Source organism: Nycticebus coucang, chromosome 10 (genome assembly GCF_027406575.1).
Source record: "Nycticebus coucang isolate mNycCou1 chromosome 10, mNycCou1.pri, whole genome shotgun sequence".
NCBI classification, from domain to species: Eukaryota; Metazoa; Chordata; class Mammalia; order Primates; family Lorisidae; genus Nycticebus; species Nycticebus coucang.
The window spans coordinates 108,644,964-108,672,444 of record NC_069789.1 but is presented as its reverse complement, the minus strand read 5'-3'; the positions used below and the strand labels follow the sequence as shown (position 1 = coordinate 108,672,444).

General features: G+C 43.7%; 1 protein-coding gene across 1 annotated transcript in view; it reads left to right on the top strand.

The window, feature by feature from the left end:
* Positions 1–27,241, top strand: part of NLRP5 (NLR family pyrin domain containing 5) — an 82,193-nt gene extending 54,952 nt beyond the window's left edge. The window contains exons 6-16 of the mRNA XM_053606110.1: positions 865–921; positions 4,823–4,879; positions 9,001–10,588; positions 11,998–12,168; positions 12,755–12,922; positions 13,968–14,135; positions 15,471–15,641; positions 18,110–18,280; positions 19,948–20,118; positions 22,408–22,578; positions 27,109–27,241. Coding sequence (XP_053462085.1) covers positions 865–921; positions 4,823–4,879; positions 9,001–10,588; positions 11,998–12,168; positions 12,755–12,922; positions 13,968–14,135; positions 15,471–15,641; positions 18,110–18,280; positions 19,948–20,118; positions 22,408–22,578; positions 27,109–27,241 — 3,026 coding nt within the window. The remainder of the gene's footprint in view (positions 1–864; positions 922–4,822; positions 4,880–9,000; positions 10,589–11,997; positions 12,169–12,754; positions 12,923–13,967; positions 14,136–15,470; positions 15,642–18,109; positions 18,281–19,947; positions 20,119–22,407; positions 22,579–27,108) is intronic.
* Positions 27,242–27,481: the final 240 nt, after the last annotated feature.

Below are 27,481 nucleotides of genomic sequence, written 5' to 3'. Positions count from 1 at the left end.
AGGCACAGTTCTGTGTGCTTATCCATGGCCAAAGTACGTGAGAAATCCCTGTACTCAAGAAGGTCACATTTGACAGACAAACCAACAAAATAAAATCAAAGCAAGAAATACAGGGAGAAATGCACATGGATCATGTACATTCCCCAGTGGTGCCTGCATGTCATTATTTTGCTAATATCTCAGAAACCAGTGTTAACCATGAAATCTAACAGTCTCAGTCACCTTCATTTTGATACATATTTGATTCGGGCTGTGGACAGGAAAGCACCCTTCAAGTCTAAAGTATGAGTAATAGCTAAGTGTCAGCATCATGAAGGCGATACCTTGCTCACAGTATGATGGAAATGTGGGCTGAACAATGTGAGTGCTATACGTTATCTCCTCATTGATAAAATTGTATCTTTTAGGTTTTATAAGTCACTAAATGATAGCATAACATTGGTATGAAATACAAAACTTGGCAGTTGACTAAGATGAGGGCAAGGCATGGTGCCTTATACCTATAATCCTGGCACTTTGGCAGGCTAAAGTGGGAGGATCACTTGAGGCCAGGAGTTCAAAACCAGCCTAAGCAACACAGCAAGACACTATCTACTAAAAAAAGAAAAAGTGTCCAGGGGTGGTGGCAGATGCCTATAGTCTCAGCTACATAGGAGGGAGGAGGATCACTCGAGCCCAGGAGTCGAGGTTGATAGTATGAGCAAGGCCGAGGCCATGGCACTCTAGCTTGGGAAACAGTGAGACGGTCTCAAAAATTAAAACTTAGGATTTGGGGGGCGGGGGTGGGTGGGTGTCTGACATCTCTTATTTGAATGATAAGCTTATGTATATTGACATTTATCCTCTTTCCTCCTCCTCTTTCAGAAATTTCACAAGCTGTGGAACAAGGTGATGACATACCTGCAGAGACAAAAGAACAAGGTAAAGGAAATAGACTTATTCACTTGTTACTATCCTGTGTGGAATTTGGGTGAAAGGAGCCTATGTAATAGTTCAGGTGGCTGGTGTGTATGTGGTGGGGGAGGGTCCGGTTTTTCTTCCTTCTTTTGTCCCAGGGGTCCTCAAACTGCGGCCCGCGGGCCACATGAAGCGGTGTGATTGTATTTGTTCCTGTTTTTGTTTTTTAACTTCAAAATAAGATATGTGCAGTATGCATAGGAATTTTTTCATAGTTTTTTTTTTAAACTATAGTCCAGCCCTCCAACAGTCTGAGAGACAGTGAACTGGCCTCCTGTTTTAAAAGTTTGAGGACCCCTGCTCACTCTATGCTGTCAGTCACTTTCCCAAGTGCTCTGAGATCAGCACCATGGACAGAGCCACATGTGTCCATTCTGACCTCCTTTGATTTTTCAATTGGCAAATGCACATATCTAGAGGTACAAGGTAATATTCTAAAAATGTATGTATCATAAAATGATCAAATAATAATTATCACATCTATCACTTCAAATATGTATAGTGAGAACATTTAAATCCTTGTTACACAATAGGACACCAGAATTTATTCCTCATAGCCATAGCTTTGTAACCTGTCAACTAAGGTCTCCATTTCCCGACTCCTCCTCCAGCCCCTCTATGACCACCACCCTGCCCTCTGCTTCTGAGATATACTTCTCTAGATCCCACATATAAGTGAGATTGTACAGTATTTCTTCTCTATGCCTATTTTATTTCATTTACAATAACGTTCTCTAGGTTCATTCACATTGTCATAAATGACAGAATTTTCTGAGTTTTTTCTGGGCCCATTCATGATCCTGGCCCAATATTCCATTGGGTGTGTATACCACATTTTAAAAACTCATTCAGCCACTGCTAAACATTCATTGGTGAATGAATATTAACAACTAGCCAGGGTTAATAGTTAATAGTTAACTATATTAAATAGTTAATACATTTTCACTATTGTGAATAGTGCAGTGAACAGGAGAAATTCTCAGAATTTTTTTTTTTCAATTCCTTTGATTATATGCCCAGTATTTGAATTGCTGGATCTTTTTTTTTTTTTTAGACAGAGTCTCACTATGTCACCCTCAGTAGAGTGCTATGGTGTCACAGCTCACAGTAACCTCAAACTCTTGGACTTAAGCGATTCTTTTGCCTCAGCTTCCCAAGTAGCTGGGACTACAGGCACCCACCACAGCTCATGGCTACTTTTTGTTGCAATTGTCATTGTTTAGCTGGCCCAGGCCAGGTTCGAACCCACCAGCCTTGGTGTATGTAGCTGGCACCATAACCACTGTGCTACAGGTGCTAAGCCAAATTGCTGGATCTTGTGATAATTTTTAGCTTTTTTTTTTTTTTTAAGAACCTCTGTACTACTTTCCAAAATGGTGGTATGAATTTACAATACCACCAAAAGGGTGTAAGAGTTTTTATGAAAACAAATTTCAAAGACCCATGATTCTATAGCAGTAACACATCAAACAGAAGCTCGTTTGGTCCTAAACATGTAGCTAAAAGAAGTCTAGTGTCTTGTTCAAAATTAGATTTGATTCTTTCTATTAACAAATATTTAGCTGCAATGAACAATCTGGTGCAAATATCTTTGTTTCAGAGTTATTTTTGGTCTTTTGGCTATTCCTCCTAGTAGAGGAATTGCAGGATCAAGTGGCAGGTCTACATTTAGATTACTGAGTGTTCTCCAAACTTCTTTCCAAAAGGAACATACTAGCTTGCATTCCCACCAGCAATACAGAAGTGTTCCCTTTTCTCCACATCCACACCAACATCTGTAGTTTTGGGATTTTGTGATGTGGGCTACTCTTACTGGAGTTAGATGATATCTCAAAATGGTTTGGTTTGCATTTCTCCAATGGTTAAAGATGATGAGCTTTTTTTCATGTATCTGTAGACCATGCACCTGTCTTCTTTGGAGAAGCTTCTGTTCATGTCTCTGGCCCACAATGAAATGGGATCACTTGTTCTTATTAAGTTTGAGTTCTCTGTAGATTCTGGTCATTAGACCTTTGTTGGAAACATAACCTGCAAATATCCTCTCCCATTCTGAGGGCTGTCTATTTGCTTCACTTACTGTGTTCTTGGCAGGGCAGAAGCTTTTTAGTTTGATCAGATCCCAGTAATGTATTTTTGGTATTGCTTCAATTGCCCCAGGGGGTCCTCCTCATAAAGTATTCTCCCAGGCCAATTTTTTCAATTGTATCCACTGAACACTCTCCAAGAATTTTTCTAGTTTCATGTCTTAAGTCTTTTACCCAGTGAGTCAATTTTTGTTAGAAGAGGAAGGCGTGGGTCCAGTTTCAGTCTTCATTTCATAATTGCCAAGTCATGGAAGAAGCCCAAATGCCCATTGTCCCATGAATGGATTAATAAATTGTGGTATATAGCATGGAATACTATGTAGCATTAAAAAAAGATGGAGACTTTACCTCTTTTATGTTTACATGGATGGAGCTGGAACATATTCTTCTTAGTAAAGTATTTCAGGAATGGAAAAAATATCCAATGTACTCAGTATTATTATGAAACCAATTTACAATCACTCACACTTTCATATGAAAGATGAATCACAACTATAGTCCAGGATGGAGAGAAGAAGAGGGAGATGGGAGGGGAGGGGAGTGGTTTGATGGAGGGAGGGTGAACGATGGGACCACACCTATGGAGCATATTACAAGGGTATAAATCAGATCTATCAAGTATAGAACACAAATGTCTTAATACACTGATTAAGTGAATGAGGTGAAAGCTATGTTGATTAGTTGGATGTAAGCACTCCAATTTATATAAAGAATCAACACATGGAATCCCACACAGGCATAAATGTATTCATGATCTATGTATATAATAGTTAATAAAAGGGAAAAAAAGAAAAAAATATTTGGTGAACACCATTCAAAGAACTGATGGAAATGTACAGTGAGAAAAATATTTCTTGCCTTTTATTCCAGAATTCTATATTATAAAAATGAAGGCATGATCTAAGGTGCTGTGACTGTAGGAAATGGGATTTGAATAGTCTAGGAATACCAAGCTTCCCCGAGAAAATGTTGCTTGAAGCAACTCACATATATCATAAAATTTACCCTTTTAATTATAAAATGTGGGTTTGGGTACACTTAGTTATCCAACCATCATCACCACTGAATTCCAGAACATTTTCCTCTCCCAAAGAGAAACTCCGTATCTATGAACTGTCAGCCCCCATTCCCTTTCCCTAGGCAAACACTAATCTATCATCTATCTCTATGAATTTGATTATTCTAGATCTTTCCCATAAATCACAAATCTTTGGCCTTTTGTAACTACCTTCTCACTTAGTGTGTTGTCACAGTTCATTCATGTTGAAGCTTGCATCAGTGCTGCTCCCATTTTCATTGCTGAGTAATACATGACAGAATTCACACTTGAATCCTGTGCCTCAGTCAAGATCCTTTATTTTTTAAGACAGTTTCTCTGTTGCCCAGGCTGGAGTGCAGTGGCTATTCAGACACTTCAACTTCAAACTCCTGAGTTCAATTGATCTCCTGAATTAGCCTTCCAAGTACCTGGGACTATACCATGCACCTCCATGCCCAATCTAAGAGCCCTTAATTGTGAACCATAGGCTTTATCCCTCATTTGAATGACTTGTGTAAGGCATGCCTAAGAGTAAAGAGGAGAAATGAGACCAGAGTCCATACCCTGAGAGGCTGGATCATTACTCGCTACCCTAGCACACTCTGCTGAGCCAATGGCCACCTTGTTCCAAACTAGTCAGAATATGAAATATGAAATGACTAAGCCCAGCTTGGAAGTTTAGGGGGATGTCTGACATCTCTGATTTGAGTAACAAATGCCAAATTTTTGTGCTCTTTTCCAGAGACTTCTCAAGCTATGAAACAAGATGGTGCCACAGCAGGAGAGACCAAAGAACAAGGTGAGGAAAAGCACACTGATTCGTTTGTTGCCACCCTGACAGGAAGTTAGGTGAGAGAAGTCTCTCTAGCTCAGGTGGGTGGGGAGAAGGTGTCCTGCTTTCTCTCTTCATCTTCTTGTCAGTCCTTTCACTAAGAGCACTTGATCAATACCACGGATAGAGCTGTGTCTGTTCACTGTGATTATCTCCAGTTAGATTTTTTTTTTTTTTTTTTTTTTTTTCAGATAGTCTTACTGTCGCCCTCAGTAGAGTGATACGGCATCATTGCTCACAGCAACCTCAAACTCTTGGGTTCAAGAGATCCTCTTGCCTCAGCCTTCCCAGTAGCTGGGACTACAGGCACCCACCACAATTCCCAACTAGTTTTTCTATTTTTAGTAGAGATGGGGGTCTCTTGCTCAGGCTGACCTTAAACATATGAGCTCAAGCAATCCACCCACATCTCGGCTTCCCAGAGTGCTAGGATTATAGGTGTGAGCCACTGGGTCTGCTCTCCAGTCAGATTTTATAAAAATCCAAAGAACCCTTAATCACAGTGGACTCAGACATGAAGTATAAGTTTTTTGAGAGCATGTATGAAACATGCAGCTGAGAGTAGTCAAGTGATCAAAATTACTTTAGTAGTAATTTTCCTTTTTTATTATTTTTTTTTAGAGACAGTCCCACTTTGTCACTGTCAGTAAAGTACTATGGTGTCACAGTTCACAGCAACCTCCAGCTCTTAGGCTTAGAAGATTTTTCTTGCCTCAGCCTCTGGCTATTTTTTTTGTTGTTGTTGCAGTTTGGCAAGGGCCAGGGCCAGGTTCGAACCTGCCACTCTCGGTATATGGGGCCACTGCCCTACTCACTGAGCCACAGGCACTGCCCCAGTAGTAATTTTCTTAATTCCTTCTATCAACCAATATTGAATGAATACCTGCCATTTAAGAACTGTGATAGAATTATACTGGAAAGAAAAATATGTTTCTTGCCCTATGATTAGAGTTACATATTAAGCCAAATCCATGAGATGAAGATATGACCCAAAGTGTTATGGCTGTGTGCAATGGGGAGTCAGGGAAGTGCTGCCTGAGATAGTTCACCATTCTGAACTTCACTAGGAAGTTCACCCTTCTGAAGTGAACACCACAATCATTTTTAATATAATTATCCAACTTGATCATTAATTCCAAAATATTTCTTTCTCAAAGAGAAACCCAATACCCATTAGCAGTCCCTTCCCTTTTTCTCCCTAACTCCCTAAACTTCAGACAACCACTAATGTATTTTCTCTCTAAAAATTTGCAAGCTCTGGACTTTTCATATAAATGGAATCATCCATTATGTGGCTCTTCGTGACTGGCTTCTTTCACTTAGCGTGTTTTCAGAGTTCACACATGCTGCAGGATACATGGGCACTTTGTTTTTGTTCCTGAGTAATATTCTTTCACGTAGGCCTACCACATGTTCTTTATCCACTCTTCAGTTGATAGGAATTTGGGTTCTTCTTGGCTATTGTAGATAGTGTCACTCTGCACACTTGTGTAATCTAAGTGATTTGACTTGTGTGTGATACTCAAGATAAAAAATGTGTGGAACTTTGGGGCTTGGAAGAAAGGCTTCGGGAATTGGTCTCACCTTCCTGCTTTTGAACAGTCTGGTGGATGATGATGCAGGAAATTAAAGCTTCAAGCTGTGAATTCACCCCAAGCTGGGCTTTCATTCTACCTGCACAACATATATTGACCCTGTGCGGGTTTTTCAAATATTGGTGAAATAATAGTTTAAATTGGGATGACTAATAAAAATACAAATATTAGTGAATTTGTACAAATTTCTAGAATACTTACCATGGGACAGGCACTGATCTCCATGTTTTATGATTATTATACCTTCACACCAACCTCACAGCAGGTGGTGTTAATAACCCCATTTTATATTAACAACTACCACAGAGGATTAATGTAAATCTAAAATGGCAATGAGCTCAATATCTATTCCAAAGTAAGCTCATGAACATAAGCTTTATCTCTAATTACCGCTTAGAGAAAACTTTAAGTTTGGGGCTGCAGAGGAAAGATAAAGTGACCTTTTGAAGGCTTGAACTTGAGGTCCTTGTTGCCCCTCAAGGTGGTGAGTTAGACACATGAGCCTAGGATTTTAGGAAAGGAGTACTAATTAGAAAGAGGCTTAGAACTCTTTACCATGGATGCAGTCTTAAATCCATAGAAGAAAAAGTGGCTGGGGCAGGACCAAGGACAGGCCAGGTTCAGCTGCATACTATCTCTCTGGGGCTTCCCATCCCTCTGTGAAAACCTGTAGTCTGGTAGTACAGCCAGCCAATTAAGAACTCATCAGTCTGAACTCAGCAAATAGGGCTAAAATGCCAGCTATTATTCCTGTGATTTCAATGAAGGACTGTTACTGGCACTCTCTCTGATTCCATGGGTTCTGCATTTAAAGATTCAACCAACTTGAGATTGTGGAATTTTTTCCTCCAAAATATTTTCAGAGTTCCAAAAAGCAAAACTTGAATTGCACATGCCAAGTAGAGCTACATTAAATCCACATGAATGAAGTGATGTGCAGGCATTGTGTTAGGTATTATAAGTAATCTAGATATGATTTTAAAGTGTATGGGGGGGTATACGAATACTCACTTTATATAAAGGACCTGACCATGAATTTTGGTGTTTGGCTCTAGCACCTCCCTTTCCCAATCTCATATATACCAAGGATACAGTAAGGAAGTATAAACTTTAGAACTCTTTCATAGAAATTTTATGTAGAGCTAATTACACATTAGAGCAGGAAGAATCCTCTTTTTATTTTAATAGAGATAAGGGTCTTACTACATTGCCCAGGCTGGTCTCAAACTTCTGGGCTCAAGCTGTCTTCTCACTTCAGCTTTCCATGTAACTGGGACAACAGGCATATGCCTCCATGGCTAGCCTTCTTTTAAAAAATGCATACACATAGTATGCATTGTATGGTCCCAAAATGTGACTTTTTCTTTTTTTATTAAATCATAGCTGTGTACATTAATGCAAACATGGGGTACGTAACTTTTTTCATATTTGTTGAGTACCTATTGGGTATTGAACTACTGAAAAGGCTAAAGATACCATTCGTATGGAGTTTACATTGTAAGCTTGGGGCTAAACAATAATGCATTAAAAAATTGTAATGTGTGATAAATGTTGGCATAAAGATAAACAAGGTAATATGAAAGAATTAGAGTTTGCAATAGGCTTCATTTATCATATTTGACAAGCCCTCTGTTAAATGCACATTCTTAAAATCTTTATTGGGTAGAGAATCTGAGTGGCAACTTGTCTTGAATCACATAGCTACTCCACAGTAGAACTTGGATTCTGGGCAGGATATGTCTGACTTTCAGACACGTGTTTCCTTCTTCCCTCACCCCCTTTTGAGACAGTCTCACTGTGTCCACCTGGGTAGAGTGCTGTGGCATCCTAGCTTCTAGTAACCTCAAACTCTTGGGCTCAAGTGATTCCCTTGCCTTAGCCTCCCAAGTAGCTAGTACTATAGGTGTTTGCCACAATATCAGGCTAATTTTTCTATTTTTTTTTTTTAAAGACAAAGTCTGTCTTTCTCAGGCTGGTCTCAAACTCCTAAGCTCAGGGGATCTCCCTACCTCAGCCTCTTAGAATGTTGGGATCATAGCTGTGAGCCATTATGCCCAGCCAACACCCCTTTTTTGTAAATGAGACAGGGTCTTGCTTTGTTGTCCAGGCTAGAGTGCAGTGCTGTCTTCATATCGCATTGTAAACTTGAATTCCTCATCTCAAGCAGTGTTCCTGTCTCAGCCTCCCAAATAGCAAGGACTGTAAGTGCATGCCACTATGTCCAGCATCAGATATTAAGTGTTAGAAAGAATGATCAGGTTGAAAGGACAAAGAAGAGCTATTTTGTGACATGTTTATGTGCTCCTGAGGAAGTAATCTTTGAAAGGGGGATGAAACTTATCAACAGCAGGTCACTAGGAAGTAAAGACCCAAGTGCAGGGGCCATCGGGCTGAGCACCCACTGATTCTACGGTATTTGTCGTATTTTTTAACTGAAAGTCAAACTTCAAGTCATTCTTGTTTTTCCTTCTACCCTGTCCTATCTGACTTCAGATTATGCAGGTGACAAATGGGCCTACAAGCGCCACGTGATGACCAAATTCTCCCCGAAGATGAGCGTGTATCATGGTTCTGAAAGATCTGCTTCTGAATGGCCAGAAGTGCAAGTACTAGCTAGTGCTTTTAATCCAGACCAGGGCGGCTTCCAGCCTCTCACTGTGGTTCTGCATGGGAAATCAGGAATTGGCAAATCAACTTTGGTCAGAAGGATCATGCTGAGCTGGGCAAGAGGTGACCTCTACCAGGACACATTCTCCTATGTCTTCCTTCTCCATGCTAGAGAGATAGAATGGAGGAGGGAGAGCAGCTTTGCAGAGTTAATTTCCAGGCAGTGGCCAGACTCCCAGGCTCCAGTGTTGGAGATCCTGTCCCGACCAGAAAGGCTCTTGTTTGTACTTGATAGTTTTGATGACATGGACTCTGCCCTCAAAAATGGTGACCCACGACTCTGTGAAGACTGGGGCATGAGGCAGCCCATGTTCATCCTGATACGCAGTCTGCTGCGGAAAGTTCTACTCCCCAAGTCCTTCCTGATAGTCACGGTCCGGGATGTGGGCTTAGACAAGCTTAAGTCAGTGGTCGTGTCTCCCCGTTACCTGTTGGTTGGAGGGATCTCGGTGGAAAAAAGGCTTCAATTACTCCTTGAGCAAGTTCCTGATGAGCATCAAAAGATGCAAGTCTTGTGTCTGATGGATAACTGTGAGCTGTTGGACCAGTGCCAGGTTCTCACCGTGTGCCTGCTAATCCGTAAAGCTCTGGAGCTGCGGGAGGCAGTGAGAGGAAGCAGCGCCCCTGTGTGCCAGACTCTCACCGGCTTATATGCCACTTTCATGTTCCATCAGCTCACACCACAAGAGATGTCCAAGCCCTGTCTCAGTCGGGAAGAGAGAGCTGTCCTGAAGGGTTTGTGCCGTATGGCTGTGGAGGGTGTGTGGGACATGAAGTCCGTGTTTGACAGCGACGACCTCATGGTACATGGACTTAGGGAGGACGAGCTTTGCGCCCTATTTCACATGGACATCCTCCCCCGAGACAGCCACCATGAGGAGAGTTACACTTTCTTCCACCTCAGCCTCCAGCACTTTTGTGCTGCCTTGTACTATGTCCTGGAGGGACTGGACCAAGAGGGTATCTGCCCTCTGTTCATTGAGAAGATAAATAATTTGATGGAGATGAAACAAACAGGCTTCAACACTCACTTGCTTTGGATGAAGCGTTTCTTGTTTGGCCTCATGAGCAGGGATGTGCTTCAGTCCCTGGAGAGGCTCTTTGCCTGCCCCATCCCCATGACAGTGAGACAAAAACTCCTTCATTGGGTCTCACTGTTGGGTCAGCAGCCTGGCCCCACTGCCCCGGTGGATACCCTGGACTCTTTCCATTGTCTGTTCGAGACTCAAGACGAAGAGTTTGTTTGCTTGGCATTGAACAGCTTCCAAGAAGTGTGGCTTCCCATTAACCAGAAAATGGACTTGATAGTATCTTCCTTTTGTCTCCAGCACTGTCAACATTTACAGAAAATCCGGGTTGATGTCAAAGAGATCTTCTCCAGGGAACAGACGGTGTGGCCTGGGATTCCCCATTGGTGAGTGCCTCTTGTGATTTTATCCTATGCCATCTACAGAGCTCCTCTGTTCTTATTGTTGGAATTTGATATGACTTCCAGAAGTGTCAGGGGCCCAGATAGTCACCCAGGTGAGGTCCAGCTGGCTGAAATGACGGGCCCTGATGGTGGCTTGACAAAAGCTCCTATTAGTGTGATCAATCTCCAGGGCAGCATTGGTCAACTTTCTGCAATGAGGAAAATGTTCTATAATTCCTTGTCTGATAGCATAGCCACCCATCCCATGCCTGTTGAGCATCTGTGGCAAGACAGGAAATGAAGGTTTAAATATTTTATGCCATTTCAATGTATTGATATTTACATAGTCACATGTAGCTGGTGCATACTGCATGCAAGAGTGCAGATCTACAAAATATACTTTTCTCTACTGTCCAAATGTCTGTCATTTCATTGCTCACTATAGTGCACCAGTCAAGAACATGAGTGAACCCCAAGTAGTGCCAGGCACCCGTAGACCCAGCTATTTGGGAGGGTAAAGCAGGAGGATTGCTGGAGCCCAGGAACTGGAGTCCAGCCTAGGCTACATAGCAAGACCGCAGTCTCAGGGGAAAAAAAAAAAAAGTGGACATTTCCACCTCTCTACTAGTAAATTGTTAACTGTTTCTTGGATGTGAAATAATGGAGCATGACACAGTCTGCCTCACCTTTTGGTGTCTGGGACTTTTTCACCTTGCATAACTGAAACTTCATACCTCTGAACAGTAACTATTTCCTTCCCCTCCCCCCAAGCCCTTGGAAACCACCATTCTACTTTGTTTCTATGAACTTGTATTTCATACAAACAAGTATGTAGTATCTGCCCTTCTATGACTTACTTCACTTAACATAATGTCCTCCTGACTCATCCATATTGTCAAATGGCAGGATTTCCTTCTTTAAGGATAATATTCCATTGTGTATACCACATTTTCATCATCTGTTCGTCCACTACTGGACATTAGTTTCCACATCTGAGCTATTGTATTACTGCAATGAATATGGGAGAGCAAATATCTCTTTAGGATTCTGATTTCAGTTCTTTAGGGTTTAAGTTCCCAGAAGTGGGATTACTGGGTCCTGTTCTTTTAAAATTTTCAAAGAATCTTTGCTTGAGGAATACTGCTTTCAATGCTGGTTACACTCTTTTACATTTGGGGGGAGCTAGAATTTAAGCAAAAACTGATTCAAGGGTTGGTAACTCCTAATCGTTGAATCAAAATATCCAGGAGGCACATGGACATAGAGCCATCACACAAAGCATGTGGTTGTGTCTACCCAGATGGCCTCAAACACTGTAAAGCCTGTCTCCTCAGGCTAGTTCCTGTCCTGACACAGCCATAGTTGATGTTAAATCCATTTCATGAAAGCACATGTTTCTCTCCATGGTTTAGGATGCAGAATAAGGTCTTCATTAACGAACAGTGGAAAAATTTCTGCTCCGTGCTCTGCACCCACCCAAACCTGCAACAGCTTGACCTGGGAAGCAGCATCCTGAATGAATGGGCCATGAAGGCACTCTGCACCAAGCTGAAACATCCAACCTGTAAAATACAGAATCTAACGTAAGGCTGCCCAGCCCCACTATGAGAAAATCCCTTCCCATCAATCTCCTATCCCACAGTGCTTCCCCATCTATTGAGAGAAGAGCCTTCTGTAGCCCCACAAACATATTCTATGAAAGATGCAGGAATAAAGTTCCCAAAAGCACAGAATGGAAAGTGACTAAAAGACCCTGTGAAAGGATTACTGAAGGCCCCATCTCTACTAAAAAGAGAAAAACTAGCTGGGCATCGTGGTGGGCACCTGTAGCCTCAGCTGCTCAGAAGGCTGAGGCAGGATGATTGCTTGAGCCCAAGAGTTTGAGGCTGCAGTTAGTGGGACTGATGCCACAGCACTCTCCCCAGGGCACGGAATGAGACTGTCTCAAAAGTAAATAAAATGACATACAAAGAATTAGAAAGTTGACAGCTAGAATAGGAGAAAAGTACGAAGGAAAAGCAGGACTATACAGAGAAAATTCTGTGTCTGAATATATTTGGTTCCTGAGTTTTGGAAAGCAAGTGGCAAGGGAGGGATTCACGTGGGAATTTATCTGAATCTATTCTGTCACCAGTGTCTAAGTCTTTTTAGCTTTTTCATTTTCCACAGGTTCAAAAATGCACAGATTATGTCTGGTCTCCAACATATCTGGATGGCTCTCATCACCAACCGCAACATAAGGCACCTCAACTTGGGAAGCACCCACCTGAAAGATGAAGATGTAAAAATAGCATGTGAAGCCTTAAAACACCCAAATTGTTTGCTGGAGACTTTAAGGTAAGTATTGGGCAGTTTTTTGCCTTTTGCTGCTTTGCTTGTTTTTACTTTTTATTTTGAAATAATTACAGGAAGATGGGAGCGTTCTGATGGTAGATGGTGGTATTTGCACAACAATGCCCCTGGACTGTATACATAAAAATAGTAAAAGTAGGGTGGCTCAAAGGAGTAGCGTGCCAGCTCCATATGCTGGAGGTGATGGGTTCAAATCCAGCCCCGGCCAAAAACTGCAAAAGAAAAACAAGTAAAAGTAAATTTTGTGTGGAGAGAAGGGAACACTTATGCACTGCTGGTAAAATTGCAAACTATTACAGCCTTTTTGGTAAGACATATGGAGAATCCTCAAACAGCTAAAGTTAGACCTCGCATTTGCTCCCTCTTCATGGGTATTCTAATGTTCCAGTCCTCACAAGCACCACTGAGGTTGGTGATACTGTTATCTCCGTTTTCCACGTGGCAAACTGAATCACAATAGACATTAAGCTACTTAATAGAAGATTAAAACTCAGGATTGCTGGCTGGAGAGGGCAGGTATGCGTTCAACTTTCATAAATGCCACCAGTCATTTCAGGAGGGTGTGCCTTTCAGCAAATGCTTGAGCACCCACTGTGTACCAGGTACTACAGTAACTGCTACAGATGCAGCAAGAACAGTGGAGGGGGGTCTCTGCACAGAGATGGCATGTTCTAGGCAGGAATATGGGACAATAAACAAGTGTAAATATAAACATGTGAAGGGTTGGCTGGGGACCATTGCTATGAAGGTGAGAACATTGAATAGAGGGGAGTGGAGTGAGGTTGGGTGGGCACGGTTTGGTTAGGGAGTCAGTCCAGTTTACTCCCCAAAGAGGTGGTGTTTGAGAAACCCAAATGTAGAAATGAATAACACAAGACCCGGGAGGGGACAGGGATATTGCATCTGCTCAGACTGTGGGGCAGCACCATCCAAGGACCTAGAAGTGGCTGGAAGCAAGTACACAGAGTGAGGAGGGCGTGGCTGCTGCAGACAAGAGCGGGGTCGTGAGTCATGTTGCCTGTCCCTGCAGGTTGGATCGCTGTGGACTGACTCACACCTGTTACCTAATGATCTCCCAAATCCTCATGTCCACCGGCCTGAAATCTCTCGGTCTAGCAGGAAATAAGGTGACAGACCAGGGCATGAAGCCCCTCTGTGATGCCTTGAAGGCTCCGCAATGCACCCTGCAGAAGCTGACGTGAGTTCCTCAATACTGTCATCAGGGAACTGGGCCCTCCAAGTGATGGGGGAGGAGAACTGGCAGGTCCATATACCCAGGTGAGTATAGGAGCTGGGACCTCCCAGGTGTGCTCCAGTGCCGGGAGTGAGACAGACCGAGGAAGACACATCCATCCTCACTACCCAGCTCTACATGGATGTAACAGATGTGAGCAGGAGACAGCCAGGTGGAAATTAATGACTTCCTCACCCATACAGCCATCCTAGAGCACAAAGCTGATGTGTGTGGCCATGCGGGTTAGTGACTGCTTCACCCAGCTCCTTAAGGACCTTGATGGGGTCAGGCTCCTCAGTGCTGGGTTGGAGTTCAGATGATAGCACGTGTGTTCTGGACTATTGGGCACAGACAAGGCCCACAAAAGGGGCTCTGAACAGAGAATTACCTGGAACCCCCGTCAGAATGTAGTTACCTCCTCCCATGGAGAAGAGGGAACCACAGCGGGGACAAACGAGGCATGTTATTTGAGAGAATTGGGTGCACATAGGAGTCCCCCATCCGGAGCACCTACAGGTTCAAAAGTATGTCACTTTCTTAATAACTCATCCCATGGGACACAGGAAGCATCAGTGACAAGAAGAGGGAGCATCTATGAAATGTTTGAGCTGAGCTGAGCACAGCTACACCTATTTCATTTAGCTCCATGAAGCTGTTTCAGGAACTGTTAACTCTACTGATAGATGAGGACACGGCTTCAGAAAGGCTGAGTCACAATCAGTGATGTGGCAGGATTCAAAGCTGCAGGTGGTTCTGCAGAGAGGGGCCATCTGATATGGTTACCAGCAGAGTGTAGCTATCAAAATTTAAACATAAAATTCAGTTTCTCAGTTATACCAGACCTATGTCAAGTGTTCAATAGCCACTTGAGGCTAGTGGTTACCATTCTGATAGCATTATACTTGTAAATAGGAAAATCTCTCCTTTTGGCAAAGCCTAACTTATCCCCTAGACCAGTGGTTCTCAACCTTCTTAATGCCGTGAATCTTTAATATAGTCTAAAGGGGTGGCAACCCATAGGTTGAGAACCACTGCCCTAGGCCATGTGGGTACTAGAAATAGCCAAATAGGAGTCACACTGCCCAGATTATCAAATCTAATTACCCACAAAGTAATTTAGAGCATTTGGGGGCCGAAGCACCAGAGTTGAGTTTGCAGTCAGAGGCAGATGTGACCTTACTATTCTTCTGCAAGGACACATCAACTATGTAGGTGATGTTTCTTTCACTTCCTTGCAGAGGAGGGACAGTGACACTTTAAGACCATCTCTTCTTTTCCCCATTGGGCTTTCTTCTGCAGGTTGGAGTACTGTAGCCTCTCAGCCGCCAGCTGCCAGGTCCTGGCCTCAGCCCTTGTCGGCAACCGGAGCCTGACGCACCTGTGCCTGGCAAACAACTGTCTGGGGAAAGAAGGCATGAGCCTGCTGAGCCGGTCCCTGAGGCTGCCCAGCTGCAGTCTACGGAGGCTGATGTGAGTTGCTTTCTAACCGAAGCACAATGGGGCTGGGCTCATGCCTGTAATCCTACCACTCTGGGAGGCCAAAGTGGGAGGATCCTTGAGCTCAGGAGTTCAAGACCAGCCTGAGCAAAACAAGACTGTCTCTATTAAAAACAGAAACATCAGCTGGGTGTTGTGGCAGGTGCCTGTAGTCCCAGATACTTGGGAAGCTGTGGCAGAAGGATTGCTTGTGCCCAAGAGTTTGAGGTTGCTGTGAGCTAGACTGACACCATGAGAAGCAGTGGGGGAAGTAGGAACCATTACAATGGTCTCTATAGTTAGTCTGAGATTTCATCCTTCCTTGGAAAATCCCACCACTGTCTCCATGTTTTCCTATCGTTAAGTCAATTCTCATAATTCCAGGTAAGGTGGCCATGTTCTATAAAGTCTACCTCAAATATGGATGTAGCCAACCTAAGCCATGGCCCTGGGGTTGGGAGTATTTATTCAGGTTTCTCTGAGCCTCTGGTCATGCGCTCATTGACCAGATTCTGATCCTTTGTACTGTCTTTAATACTTAGCATTAATTCATTAACATTGAGCTCACAGTGGCTCCTGCCTGAATGGTTTTTCTGACATACCCAAGGGACAACCAACCAGACAGTACTTCAGCACTATGCCTGGAGTCCACTCTAAACAAGAAAATCATCAAAACACAAAATAATCGACTAATGCAACACTCAACACCCCTCAAAGGACACATGGTTGTGGTGTAAAAACTGAAATTTAGGCTTAACTGGAAACATGACGCATGAAAACTCCAGCCTGTCTGCTCTGAGTGAAAGCATGTTGGGAGGACCTGGAGTGCTGCCAGTATTGATTGAGTTTGGGGTGATTACCAGTAAATTCTAGCAAGTAGGAAAGCTCCCAAATACAGAATTATGGACAATGAGAATGAGGACCGGTTGTATTTATAAGCACCTGCTATGGGCAGACACTTAGCTGTTAGTGACAGAGATGAAGGAGCAATGTTCTAACTGTTACAGAGCTCCTAGTGTGAGAGAGGTGATAAGACTTTCAGATGACAGTGGTGATGCAGGCCAAAGCCATAGCCACAGAGACTGGTATGACCCCAAGGAGCAGCACGTGGACTGATGTGAACCATGTCCTCTAGCTACTGTACAAGATGTCTGCATAACCACTAAAAAATTGTTCCTATATGTTGGCAAATTAGTCCTTTGTCATAAATCTTTGCCTTGACTGTGAGAATGAAAGATTTTTGTTCCTGGTTAAAGCAGTTTTCCCTTAGTATCTGGGCAAGGAGTTTTCTAGGGATTCCTCCCTCCAGATACCAAACTCCAGGGATGCCCAAACCCCTCATGTGACATGGCATCTTTGCAGACATGGCATCTTTGCATATGACCTATGCACGTCCTTCTATATGCTTTAAATCATCTCTAGGTTACTCATAATATTTAATACAATGCAAATGCTGTGCAAATAGTTGTTATACTGTGGTTTTACTTGTATTCTTTTTTATTGTATTTTTGGAGCTTTTTAAAAATTTTGACCCATGGTTGAATCTGCAGATACAGAGGGCCAACTAGACTATCCTGTCCACTTACTCTGCCTTGGGGTCAATCTGCTTTCTTGATCAATTAGTCTACCAATAACTTCATATAAAGAAAAAAGTATGTGTGGTAATGCTAAGCATGTACCAGAAATGCTGTTAAAGACGATAAATGTCCCCTAGGAAGAAAGGGCAGGGAGATGCTGAGTCATGGTAGGTAGAATGATTTCCCACCCCCGAAAGATATCCATGTCCTGATCCCTGGATCCTGTGAATATGACCTTACATAGCAAAAAAGACTTTGCAAATGTCGTTAAGCATTGGGGCAGGAGTTATCTTGGGTGGATTTTCTGGGTAGCCCCAAGGCAATCATAGGGTTTTTTATTAAAGAGGAGGAGAAGGCGAGGGACAGAAACTCCCCTCTGGCCTCCAGAAGGAAGGCAGCCCTGCTACACCTTGACTTTAGCCCAGTGAGACCTCCAGAGCTATAAGATGACACGTGTTGTAAGCAACTAAGCTTACGGCCACTTGTTTGATCAGTCATGAGAACTACATGGAGTAGGGTACAGAGGTCCTCAGATATTGAAGCACATCTGGTGCAGTGTTATGCCAGTTCTTTGTGCCTATCACTCTGATCCTATGACTTTGTTTATAAACAAAAGCACTTTAACATCAGGTGAGTTCATGTTTTTCTTTTAAAACTACTTGCAACTATTCCACTCACTCATTTCCTGCCCAAAATAAGAGCTGGGGAGTATGAAGGTGGAAGACAAATTGGATTGGGAAGGGATTTAAGCCCACAGCTGTTTTAAGCACAAGTGTGATCCCCTTCCCATATAAGGGCACCTGAGTCTGGGAGAAGGAGCCACAGTTCATCAAGGTCACCCGGGGAAGCTGGGGTATAGCCCTCTTCTCCGTGTGTGTCCTGCAGACTAAATCAGTGTGGCCTGGACATAACTGGCTGTGGTTTCCTTGCATTTGCACTGATGGGCAACGCATGCCTGACACACCTGAGCCTGAGCATGAACCCCTTGGAGGACGATGGGATGAAGCTTCTATGTGAGGCCATGCGGGAACCATCTTGTCAGCTGCAGGACCTGGAGTAAGTTCCCCGTGGGGGTTGGGAATTAACTTTTCCATGTTGGGGTCCTTAAAATGGCAAGAGACTGGAACCGAAAACTTCCAGGCTCCATGAATATTCTTGGCTTCAGTGGGTACTAGAGGTAAGCTGACATGTTGATGCACCATGAGTGCAGAAAGGGCAGAGAAATTACTCTGAACAGGAGCCCCAGACAGAAACTGAGTTCAGAGCCATCCTTGGTGCCTAGTCCCCATTCAGTGTCAGAGAGGGGTCATCTTGCCTTAAATCTCCAGCTAGTCAACTGAATATAGAAATAAGGAATGCTTTCTATCTCTAAATCTTTTTCCCACTGGAGCTCAAATTTCTTTGCTCATTTTTGGAGTATTGCTATTTAACAGTATTCCATCATTAACCAGACTCTAGAAAAATTAGAAGATTTCAGTGAGTTAGGGATGAGCCTTCAGTCTCAAGTTGTCATCGTCATTAGTAGTGTGGATGTCTCCTGGGATTTTTTTCCTAGATGCATACATATGTCGAATGTTTTACAAAAATAGAATCAGTGATTATCATGCAATGCAGACATAGGACTCTGAACATTGTGTCTAAACCTCCTGTAATCTCTACTACCCCAAACCTTGGCTTGGGTACCACAGTCTGTCTTTGAGGAGATGCCGATTATAAAGGAAACAAAGTAACCATTCCATTTAATTGGAGTTCCATGACATTAACCATCTCTTAAATGGGCAAGCATATGTCCAGTGTTTTAGTCATAAGTGCCCTGTAGATCTTTGTGTACATGGCAGTATTTTTATCAATTGCAAAGGTAGACCTAATGGATCCAAAAACAGGACTGTTTTGAGATCATTCCCTTCCCAGTAACAAAAGTTGAATGCAGGTCATAGTTCACAAACTTCTGGGTGCTCCCTTTATTTTTATTAAACTGGTGTTTCAGACCCTGCTTCCACGTGATATAAAAACTATCTTAGAAAATTAGATTCTTTCTTTGGGGTCATGTTTAAGTGCGGTATGATCTGGTTCTCCCTGTCATTGATCCAGGCTAGTGTCAAGACATGATCATCCCCACCTGCTCTCCAGGTGGGAACCCACACAACAGAGATAACCCCCCCCCATGTGTCCCTCAGCCCGAAAGGGACAGACCCCTTTGTGCTCAGTGTACTAAGAGCATGGTAATAGCGGACAGGAAGCCTATTCCAGTCACTTCTACTCAGATAAACTGTCCAGCCATTTTGGGGGCCTTTTCTACCTGTCCCACATGAGAATACACATGAAACTGCTACCCCCTGGGTGCTCAGACTCTGTTTCAGTAACTTCTGTCACCTTTTCTCTCCCTCTCAGGGCACTAGCAGCTTCTACTCATATGGCTTTCTCTCTCCTTCCCCTGTCATGGAGAGCTTGAAGCAAACTCCAAATGGCAAATAAACTCTGGTGTGCTCACTTCTTTTCCAGAAGATATCTTCTATCATACCAAACATCTCCCGCACCTTCCACGATCATCCCTTTCCCAAGCCAACAGATACCATGCAGACTAAGCCACTCCCAGGATGAACAGAACTGTCCCTTGTCAGGAAGGGATGAAGGGATTCCCCCACTCATAGTTCTAAACCTTATCTCGCTGCGGCCCACATTCTTCAGAAGTCACAAACCTACTCTTTCCCCTTGTCTCTCAGGTTGGTGAGGTGCCAACTCACTGCCACATGCTGCACAGATCTGTCCTATGTGATCTCAAGAAGTAAATACCTGAAGAGTTTGGATCTTGCCGCCAACACCCTGGGTGACAGTGGAGTCATGGCGCTATGTGAGGGGCTGACACAGAAGAAGAGCTTGCTGACCAGACTCGGGTAACCACCTGCTGGCGTCACCTCTTTGGGGGGGTCAGGCTCAGATTGCGGGGGGGTTCCCAAGCATGAAATTGATATCCTCATTTTCATGCCTCCCTCAAGTGAGGGAGGACATAATGTAGGCAGAGTCACAGGTCTAGACATAAGTCCCAGCTCCACACCTATTTGAGATGAAGTAGCAAATGCTAGAGAGGTCTGGAGGTAGGAAGCTCTTGTGTGCCAGGGTGGTGCTGAATGGTGAGAGTCCAGAGGGGACGAGCTTGGCATTGTCAGATACAGGTAAGAGCAAGTGATCACGCTGGTGGTTCTCAGCAGAGATTATTGTTTAGCCCCAAAAAGTAGTGAAGTGTGACAAAGGATACAACGTGAACGAGCCTTGACAATGTGATGTTAAAGAAGCCAGTCACACACTGGCTGTCACGTGGTGTGAGTCTGTTTGAGAGATCGAGAACTGCCACATACAAAGAGACGGAAAGTAGAGTTAAGGGTCTCCAGGGCCAAAGGAGGGACTGCTTCCTGGCTGTAAGGTTTCCTTTTGGGTGACAAAATGTTCTGGAACTAGACAGGTGGTGATTGCACAGCATTGTGAACTACTCTAGAATGTGACGTTTACTCCATGTGCTAGTGTTGTACAAATGCTGCTTGTAATCTCCAAGACGCTGGGGGAGGTCATATTCCTGCTTTACTGAGTAAAAGGTTTAATCCGAGGACCCAGTTCCTTCTCTGAGTCACACATTGTTTGAGCTCATTGCCACTTCAATTCTTCATTCCCTCCACTTCTGTCTGTGCGATCATGTCCCATCTTTAGCTGCTTTCATATTTGACTTCCATGTTCTGTTATCTTTAATAGTCCTTTAAATGCTCTGGCTCCCTCAGCTGACTCTGCATAGGTGTGTCCACCTACAGCTACTCCAAGCTTCAATGAACCCCAGTCTCCACCCTCTCCGCACCTGCCCTGACATTAGCTGAGAATGGCAGGACTGAAAAAATATGGTGCTGGGTGGGTATCACATACAGTCAGTAGCCTTTGATGTAAATTTGTTTTCCACGTATTACAGTTTCTGGTTCACTTATTTGCCTACTCCCTGAAACAATGATTTCAAACCAGCTCCATTCTCTGGAGACATTTGGGGCTTGGCTTGTCATTCCTGGTACTTAACAAATGACCTTACTACTGCTTTGAATAAATATGAAATCATTTAATGTGGAAAGCCAACATGCCCCTCCTGTGACACTGAAGAAAGCATCCCTTCAGTGATTCACTTCACATTAGAGGTTCATTTCCTCCACATTGGGGGGTCCTTCCCCCAGTTTCCTGTCTATGCAGCACTTTGTACCATCGTTGGTTTGCCTACCCCTTGCCTGATCATCAGCCACCCAGCTGATATGTTCTGTCCTTATAAATGCCTAGATATCATTTTAGAAGCAAAACCACAAAGAATATGGTCCCCATCATGCTATCTAGCTATAGGTGGCTAAAACAAGTTGAGGGGGCATTTTACAAACTACTTTATCACAAGAATTCCAAAGTGCACACTTGTGGATGATTAAGACACTTAAAATCTTATACATTGACCACCTGGTTTATTAGTGTTTTGCTGCTTCTGGCTGAACTGTTTCATAGCAAGTTACAGACTTTTTTGAACATTCTGCCCCAAAAAATATCTCCACATCTCCAAAAATATCTCCACATCTCCAAAAATAGAGCATTCCTATGTGATAGCATTGTTACAGGTAATGATGTCACCTGGCTTTCCATTGCTCTTCAGGTAAAAACCTAAGTCCCTAATATGACATGAAGTATACAGCCTTGCTTCACACCACTGTCTCTCTGGATGTCTAAGATTTCTGTGTCTCAGCTGTGCCCACCACTTTCCACAGGTGCAGTGTGTGCAATTCCTTGCATCCCCTGGTATATTGGTGCATCCTTCCTCCCTTCATCTGGCACACTTGTGTCTGTCTTCTGTGTTTTAGAAAATGTCACTTTCTCTGCAAGTCTTTCTCCACCTTCCTTGTTCTTTGTTACATGTGTTCTCAGCCTTTGAGTCATCTACCAGCTGTCCAAGTGAGAACCAAGAGTGGTGATTTCACCTGGGGGAATGCATTAGAAATGCAAATATCTGTATTCCTCCCCAGAATTACTATTTTAGAAACTCTGGGGATAGCTCCCACTACTGTTGGGGTTGTTTTCTTTAATTTTTTAAAACATCCATGTGAAATTCACTTGGATTGAATGAAGGCACCATCATTGCCCTTTGGGGTTATTTCTTGGGTGTCCTGAACCTGCAGGTTGGAGGCATGTGGGTTGACATCCAACTGCTGTGAGGTGCTCTCCTCAGCCCTCTCCTCCAACCAGCGGCTGACCAGCATAAACCTGGTGCAGAACAACTTCAGTCCAGATGGGATGATGAAGCTGTGCTCAGCCTTTGCATGTTCCATGTCTAATCTACAGATAATTGGGTAAGTCCTGTGAGATAAAAACTTTCTCTTAGCGTCTCATTATCAGATAAGTGGTTTATGATGGCAGTTGAGAGCATGGCTTGGTGACCACATCTTTGTTCAACCAATGATTTGAACACTGTGCTGGAGACCGAGGACACCAGGATTTGGGAGACAGGGGCAAGGCACTTGATGTGAAGCTTGTTTTCAGGGGGGTTGGGGAAGATAGAGGTAGCAATACAAGTGTTTGTGCCCACTTATGCCAACTATAATTGCAAAACTAGCTATTTTGCTTTTGGCTGTATGCCTAAAAGAATTGAAAGCAGGAGCTTGAAGAGAGATTTGCACACCCATGCTCTTAGCAGCATAATTCACAGCCAAGAGGTGGAAGCAACCCAGGTGTTCATGACCAACTGAATAAACAAAATGTAATATATGCATACAGTAGAATTTTATTCAGCCTTAAAAAGGGAAATTCCGAGACCTGCTACAATACATATGATCTTTGAGGGTCGTCATGCCAAGTGAAATAAGCCAGTCACAGAAAGACATGTGCTATATGATTCTACGCTTATGGGTACCTAGAATAGTCAAATTTATAGAGACAAAGTAAAACGGTGGTTTCCAGGGGATGGGGGGAGGAAAATTGGGGAATTGTTTAGTGGGTACAAGGTTTAGTTTCACAAGATGAAAAGAGTTCTGAAAATGAATGGTAGTAACTTATACAACAATATGACTAATTAACATTACTGCACTCTACACTCAAAAATGGCCAATGACCAGGGATGGTGCCTCATGTGTGTAATCTCAATGCTTTGTGAGGTCAAGGAGGGAAGATCACTTGAGCCTAGGAGTTTGTAGACTAGCCTGGGCAACATAGCCAGAGCCGGTCTGTATAAAATTAAAAATTGGCTAGCCAGGCGTTGTGGCAGGTGCCTGTAGCCCCAGCTACTTGGGAGGCTGAGGCAAGGGAATTGCCTAAGCCCAAGAGCCTGGAGGTTGCTGTGAGCTGTGATGCCACAGCACTCTGCCGAGGGCAACAAAATAAGACTTTGTCTCTAAAAAAAAAAAAAAAAAAAAAAATTAAAAATTGGCTGGTGTGGTGATTCATGCCTATAATCCTAGTACCATGGGAGGCCAAAGCAGGAGGATTCCTTGAGCTCAGGAGTTTCAAATCAGTCTGAGCAAGAGCAAGGCCCTGTCTCTACTGAAAATAGAAAAACTAGCCAGGTATCATGGAGGGCACCTTTAGCCCTAGGCACTCAGGAGGTTGAGGCAGGAGGATCACTTGAATTCAAGAGTTTGGGGTTGCTGTGAGCTATGACACCATAGCACTCTAGCCTGGAGCGAGACAGACTGTCTTTTTTTTTTTTTTTTTTTTTTTTTGGTAAAGACAGAGTTTCACTTTATGGCCCTCGGTAGAGTGGAGCTCACAGTAACCTCCAACTGCTGGGCTTAAGCGATTCTCTTGCCTCAGCCTCCCAAGTAGCTGGGACTACAGGCGCCCGCCACAATGCCCAGCTATTTTTTGGTTGCAGTTTGGCCGGGGCTGGGTCTGAACCCGCCACCCTCGATATATGGGGCTGGCACCCCACCGACTGAGCCCCAGGCGCCGCCTGTCTTTAAAAAAAATTTTTTTTTAACTGACCACACATGGTAGCACATACCTGAAATCCCAGCTCCTTGGGAGGCTGAGACAGGAGAACATCCTTCAGCCCAGGAATTTGAAGTTACAGTGAGCTATGATCTCCAACCTCAGATAAAACAGGACCCTACCCCCAAAACAAAGATGGCTAAGATGGTAGATCTTATGTATTTTACCACAATTAAACATTTATTTAGGATTACTGCAGGTAGTAAGTGAGAAGAAGGAAATTGACTAGAATATAGGACTAATTTAGGTTTCATGGTCAGGTGTTTTCACTAAGAAAAACAAATAACTGAGTCCTCCAGAGCAAAGGAAGCTGCATGAAGATCCAAAGAATGAGGCCTCTTCTGGCTGAGAGAGGTTGGAGGGTAAAGACTCAAAGACCAGTAGACCCAGTTTAGAGCAGGAACAGTGGCAAAAGTTGACAAGACAATTACTATATGGCCTTCCTATTACACACTTATGTAGATAAAAGGACTGCAAAGAGATAGTCGAATACAAACATGTAGCCTACATGTCACAGAAGCACTGCTCCCAAAATAGCCAAAAAGTAATAGGAAGGAGGGCCTCCTTCCATCAGAGGATAAATGAACAAAATGTGGCACATCCATACAATGGCAAACCATTCAGCCATGGAAAGGGACACAGTACTGACACAAGGTAGATGGACCTTAATGAGGTCATGCTCGCTGAAGGAAGCCAGGCACAGATCACCCACTGTGAGTCCACTGGTGCGAAATGTCCAGAGTGGGTAATTCCACAGGAGACAGAATGGGGGAGGAGAGTAAAAAACAGTTTAATGGGTACAGGATTTCCATGGTGGAAGATGAGAACGTTCTGGAACTAGATAAATGATGGATGCAAAACAGTGACTGTATTAAATGCTGTTAAACTGTTTGCTTTAAATGGTTCAATTTGCATGATGTGCCTTGCACTATGATACTATAGCATCATGTGTATACCGTAGATACATATGTTCTGTTTTCCAAGAAGCAGGTAATATTTTTCACCTTTCATATTCCTTACTCCATAAAGACTACAGATATGAGATTTTTCTAGTACCATCTTCAAGCCACTTAGGAGTGGAGGAAAAAGTGTCATGAAATAGTCCTGGGATATGTGTCTGAGATCAAGTCTAAATTCTTTTTGCATTTACCAGTCCTGTGCATGGAGGAAACCATCCCAATGACAAGAGAAATGATAAAGTGTGTGTTCTCTCTCTCAGGCATGCGTTCACCCTTAGACTTGAGTGATTTCCTACAAGGTTGCATACGGGAAGCCATTACCCTGCAACGTGCTTTTGATCCACTAACTAGGTCTTAGGAAGTGACCACAAAAACAATCTTATGGCAAGTGCAACCTAGCAAAGGATTTAGACAAGACCAAGGCTATTAAGGAAAAGTACAGGGTATGATTTGGGGATACAAGACAGTAGTCTGAGGTCTGGAGGTTTTAGGAAGGGCTCCTTGGAAGATGGGGCATTTTAAGTTGAGACTTACATATCTGGGGGTTTAACCATCTATGAGTGAAGACCTGAGATTAATTTTCCCTTTAACTTCTTGCCCTGGACAGTGTCTGAAATCAAGTTGCAAGAGAGGACCTTTGGCCCATTCCCCACCTATAAAATGGGGATGAGCCTGTGTCTACTTAAACACCTGTTCTTTCTCCTCTCCTGGAATATACGAAGGTGGAGACTTCACCTTGTCTATCGCTGCACAGTGAGCCCTCAACACTGTTATGTTCTTAGAAAATGCAATTTTAGGGCGGCGCCTGTGGCTCAGTCAGTAAGGCGCCGGCCCCATATACTGAGGGTGGCGGGTTCAAACCCAGCCCCGGCCAAACTGCAACAAAAAAATAGCCGGGCATTGTGGCGGGCGCCTGTAGTCCCAGCTACTCGGGAGGCTGAGGCAGGAGAATCGCCTAAGCCCAGGAGTTGGAGGTTGCTGTGAGCTGTGTAACATCACGGCACTCTACTGAGGGCAATAAAGTGAAACTCTGTCTCTACAAAAAAAAAAAAAAAGAAGAAAATGCAATTTTAAGTGAAACCACATATAAATGAAGCCAATATTCCCATAATACAATATTGCTGAAAGAAATGCTGTTAGAGAACCTCCTGGATGTCATTCTGCTTAAAGTCACAGCTACCAAGAGCATATTGACTGTGGTTTAGGAAGGACTTCCTGTACCTCCACACCCCACAAAAGAACCTAGAATAAAGCGAGTGCTCAAGAAGGAATAGTGAACAAATGGGATAATCACACTTGCCTCCTGAGACTGCCTGCAGAAGCTTAACGTGATGTCTGACACGTCTCTTCACAGTATGGATTCACTTTCCCTTTTTTTGCTTTTTTTTTTTTTTTTTTTTTTTTTTGAGACAGTCTCACTTTATCGCCCTCAGTAGATTCTGTAGCATCACAGCTCACAGCAACCTCCAACTCTTGGGCTTAGGCAATTCTCTTTCCTCAGCCTCCCGAGTAGCTGGGACTAAAGGCTCCCACCACAATGCCCAGCTACTTTGTTGCTGCAGTTTGGCTGGGGCCGGGTTCAAACCCTCCACCCTCATATATGGGACTGGCGCCCTACCCACTGAGCCACAGATGCTGCCCTGGATTTACTTTTCTATGGGGAATGTGCTACTGGTGGTCCCAGGCTTATAAGATTAGGTTCTATAGGTTCTTAAGTTGAATGGGTATGTGGGTTAGAACAGGTACATTTACCAATTGCCTGTAACAGCCTCTGTGTGAGTCGAGTTGGATGTTTGTAACTTGTCAGGGAGTGCCTCTACTGCCCCTTCAATGTACAAGAGGGGCTTGAGATCCTCGATGGGGTTTCTAGGAATTCTGAGGAAGAGAGCCAAGTCCAAAATAGTGTGAGAGCACTGAGTCCACCTTCTCCCTCTCCAGCCTATGGAAGTGGCAGTTTCCTGCACAAATACAGAAGCTGTTGCAGGAGGTGCAGCTGGTCAAGCCCCACGTCATTGTCGATGGCAACTGGTACTCTTTTGATAAGGATGACCGGTACTGGTGGAAGAACTGAAGCCTTGGAAACCCTCCCCTCCCTCACTGGCTCTGATGGCGGGACTATGAAAGGTCAGCTGTCCTGGGAGCTGCTCCTTGGAGATGGAGAGTGAGTTCTCGTTCTCTCCAAGCCCTTGGTGGCAGTGGTCCTTATGTGCCCAATGTAACTTGGTTACTGCACTTGAGGGCTGGTGACTTTCATCTCACAGGACCTCAGTATCTGAAATGTCTGTCCCATCTCAGAGCATATAGAGAATCA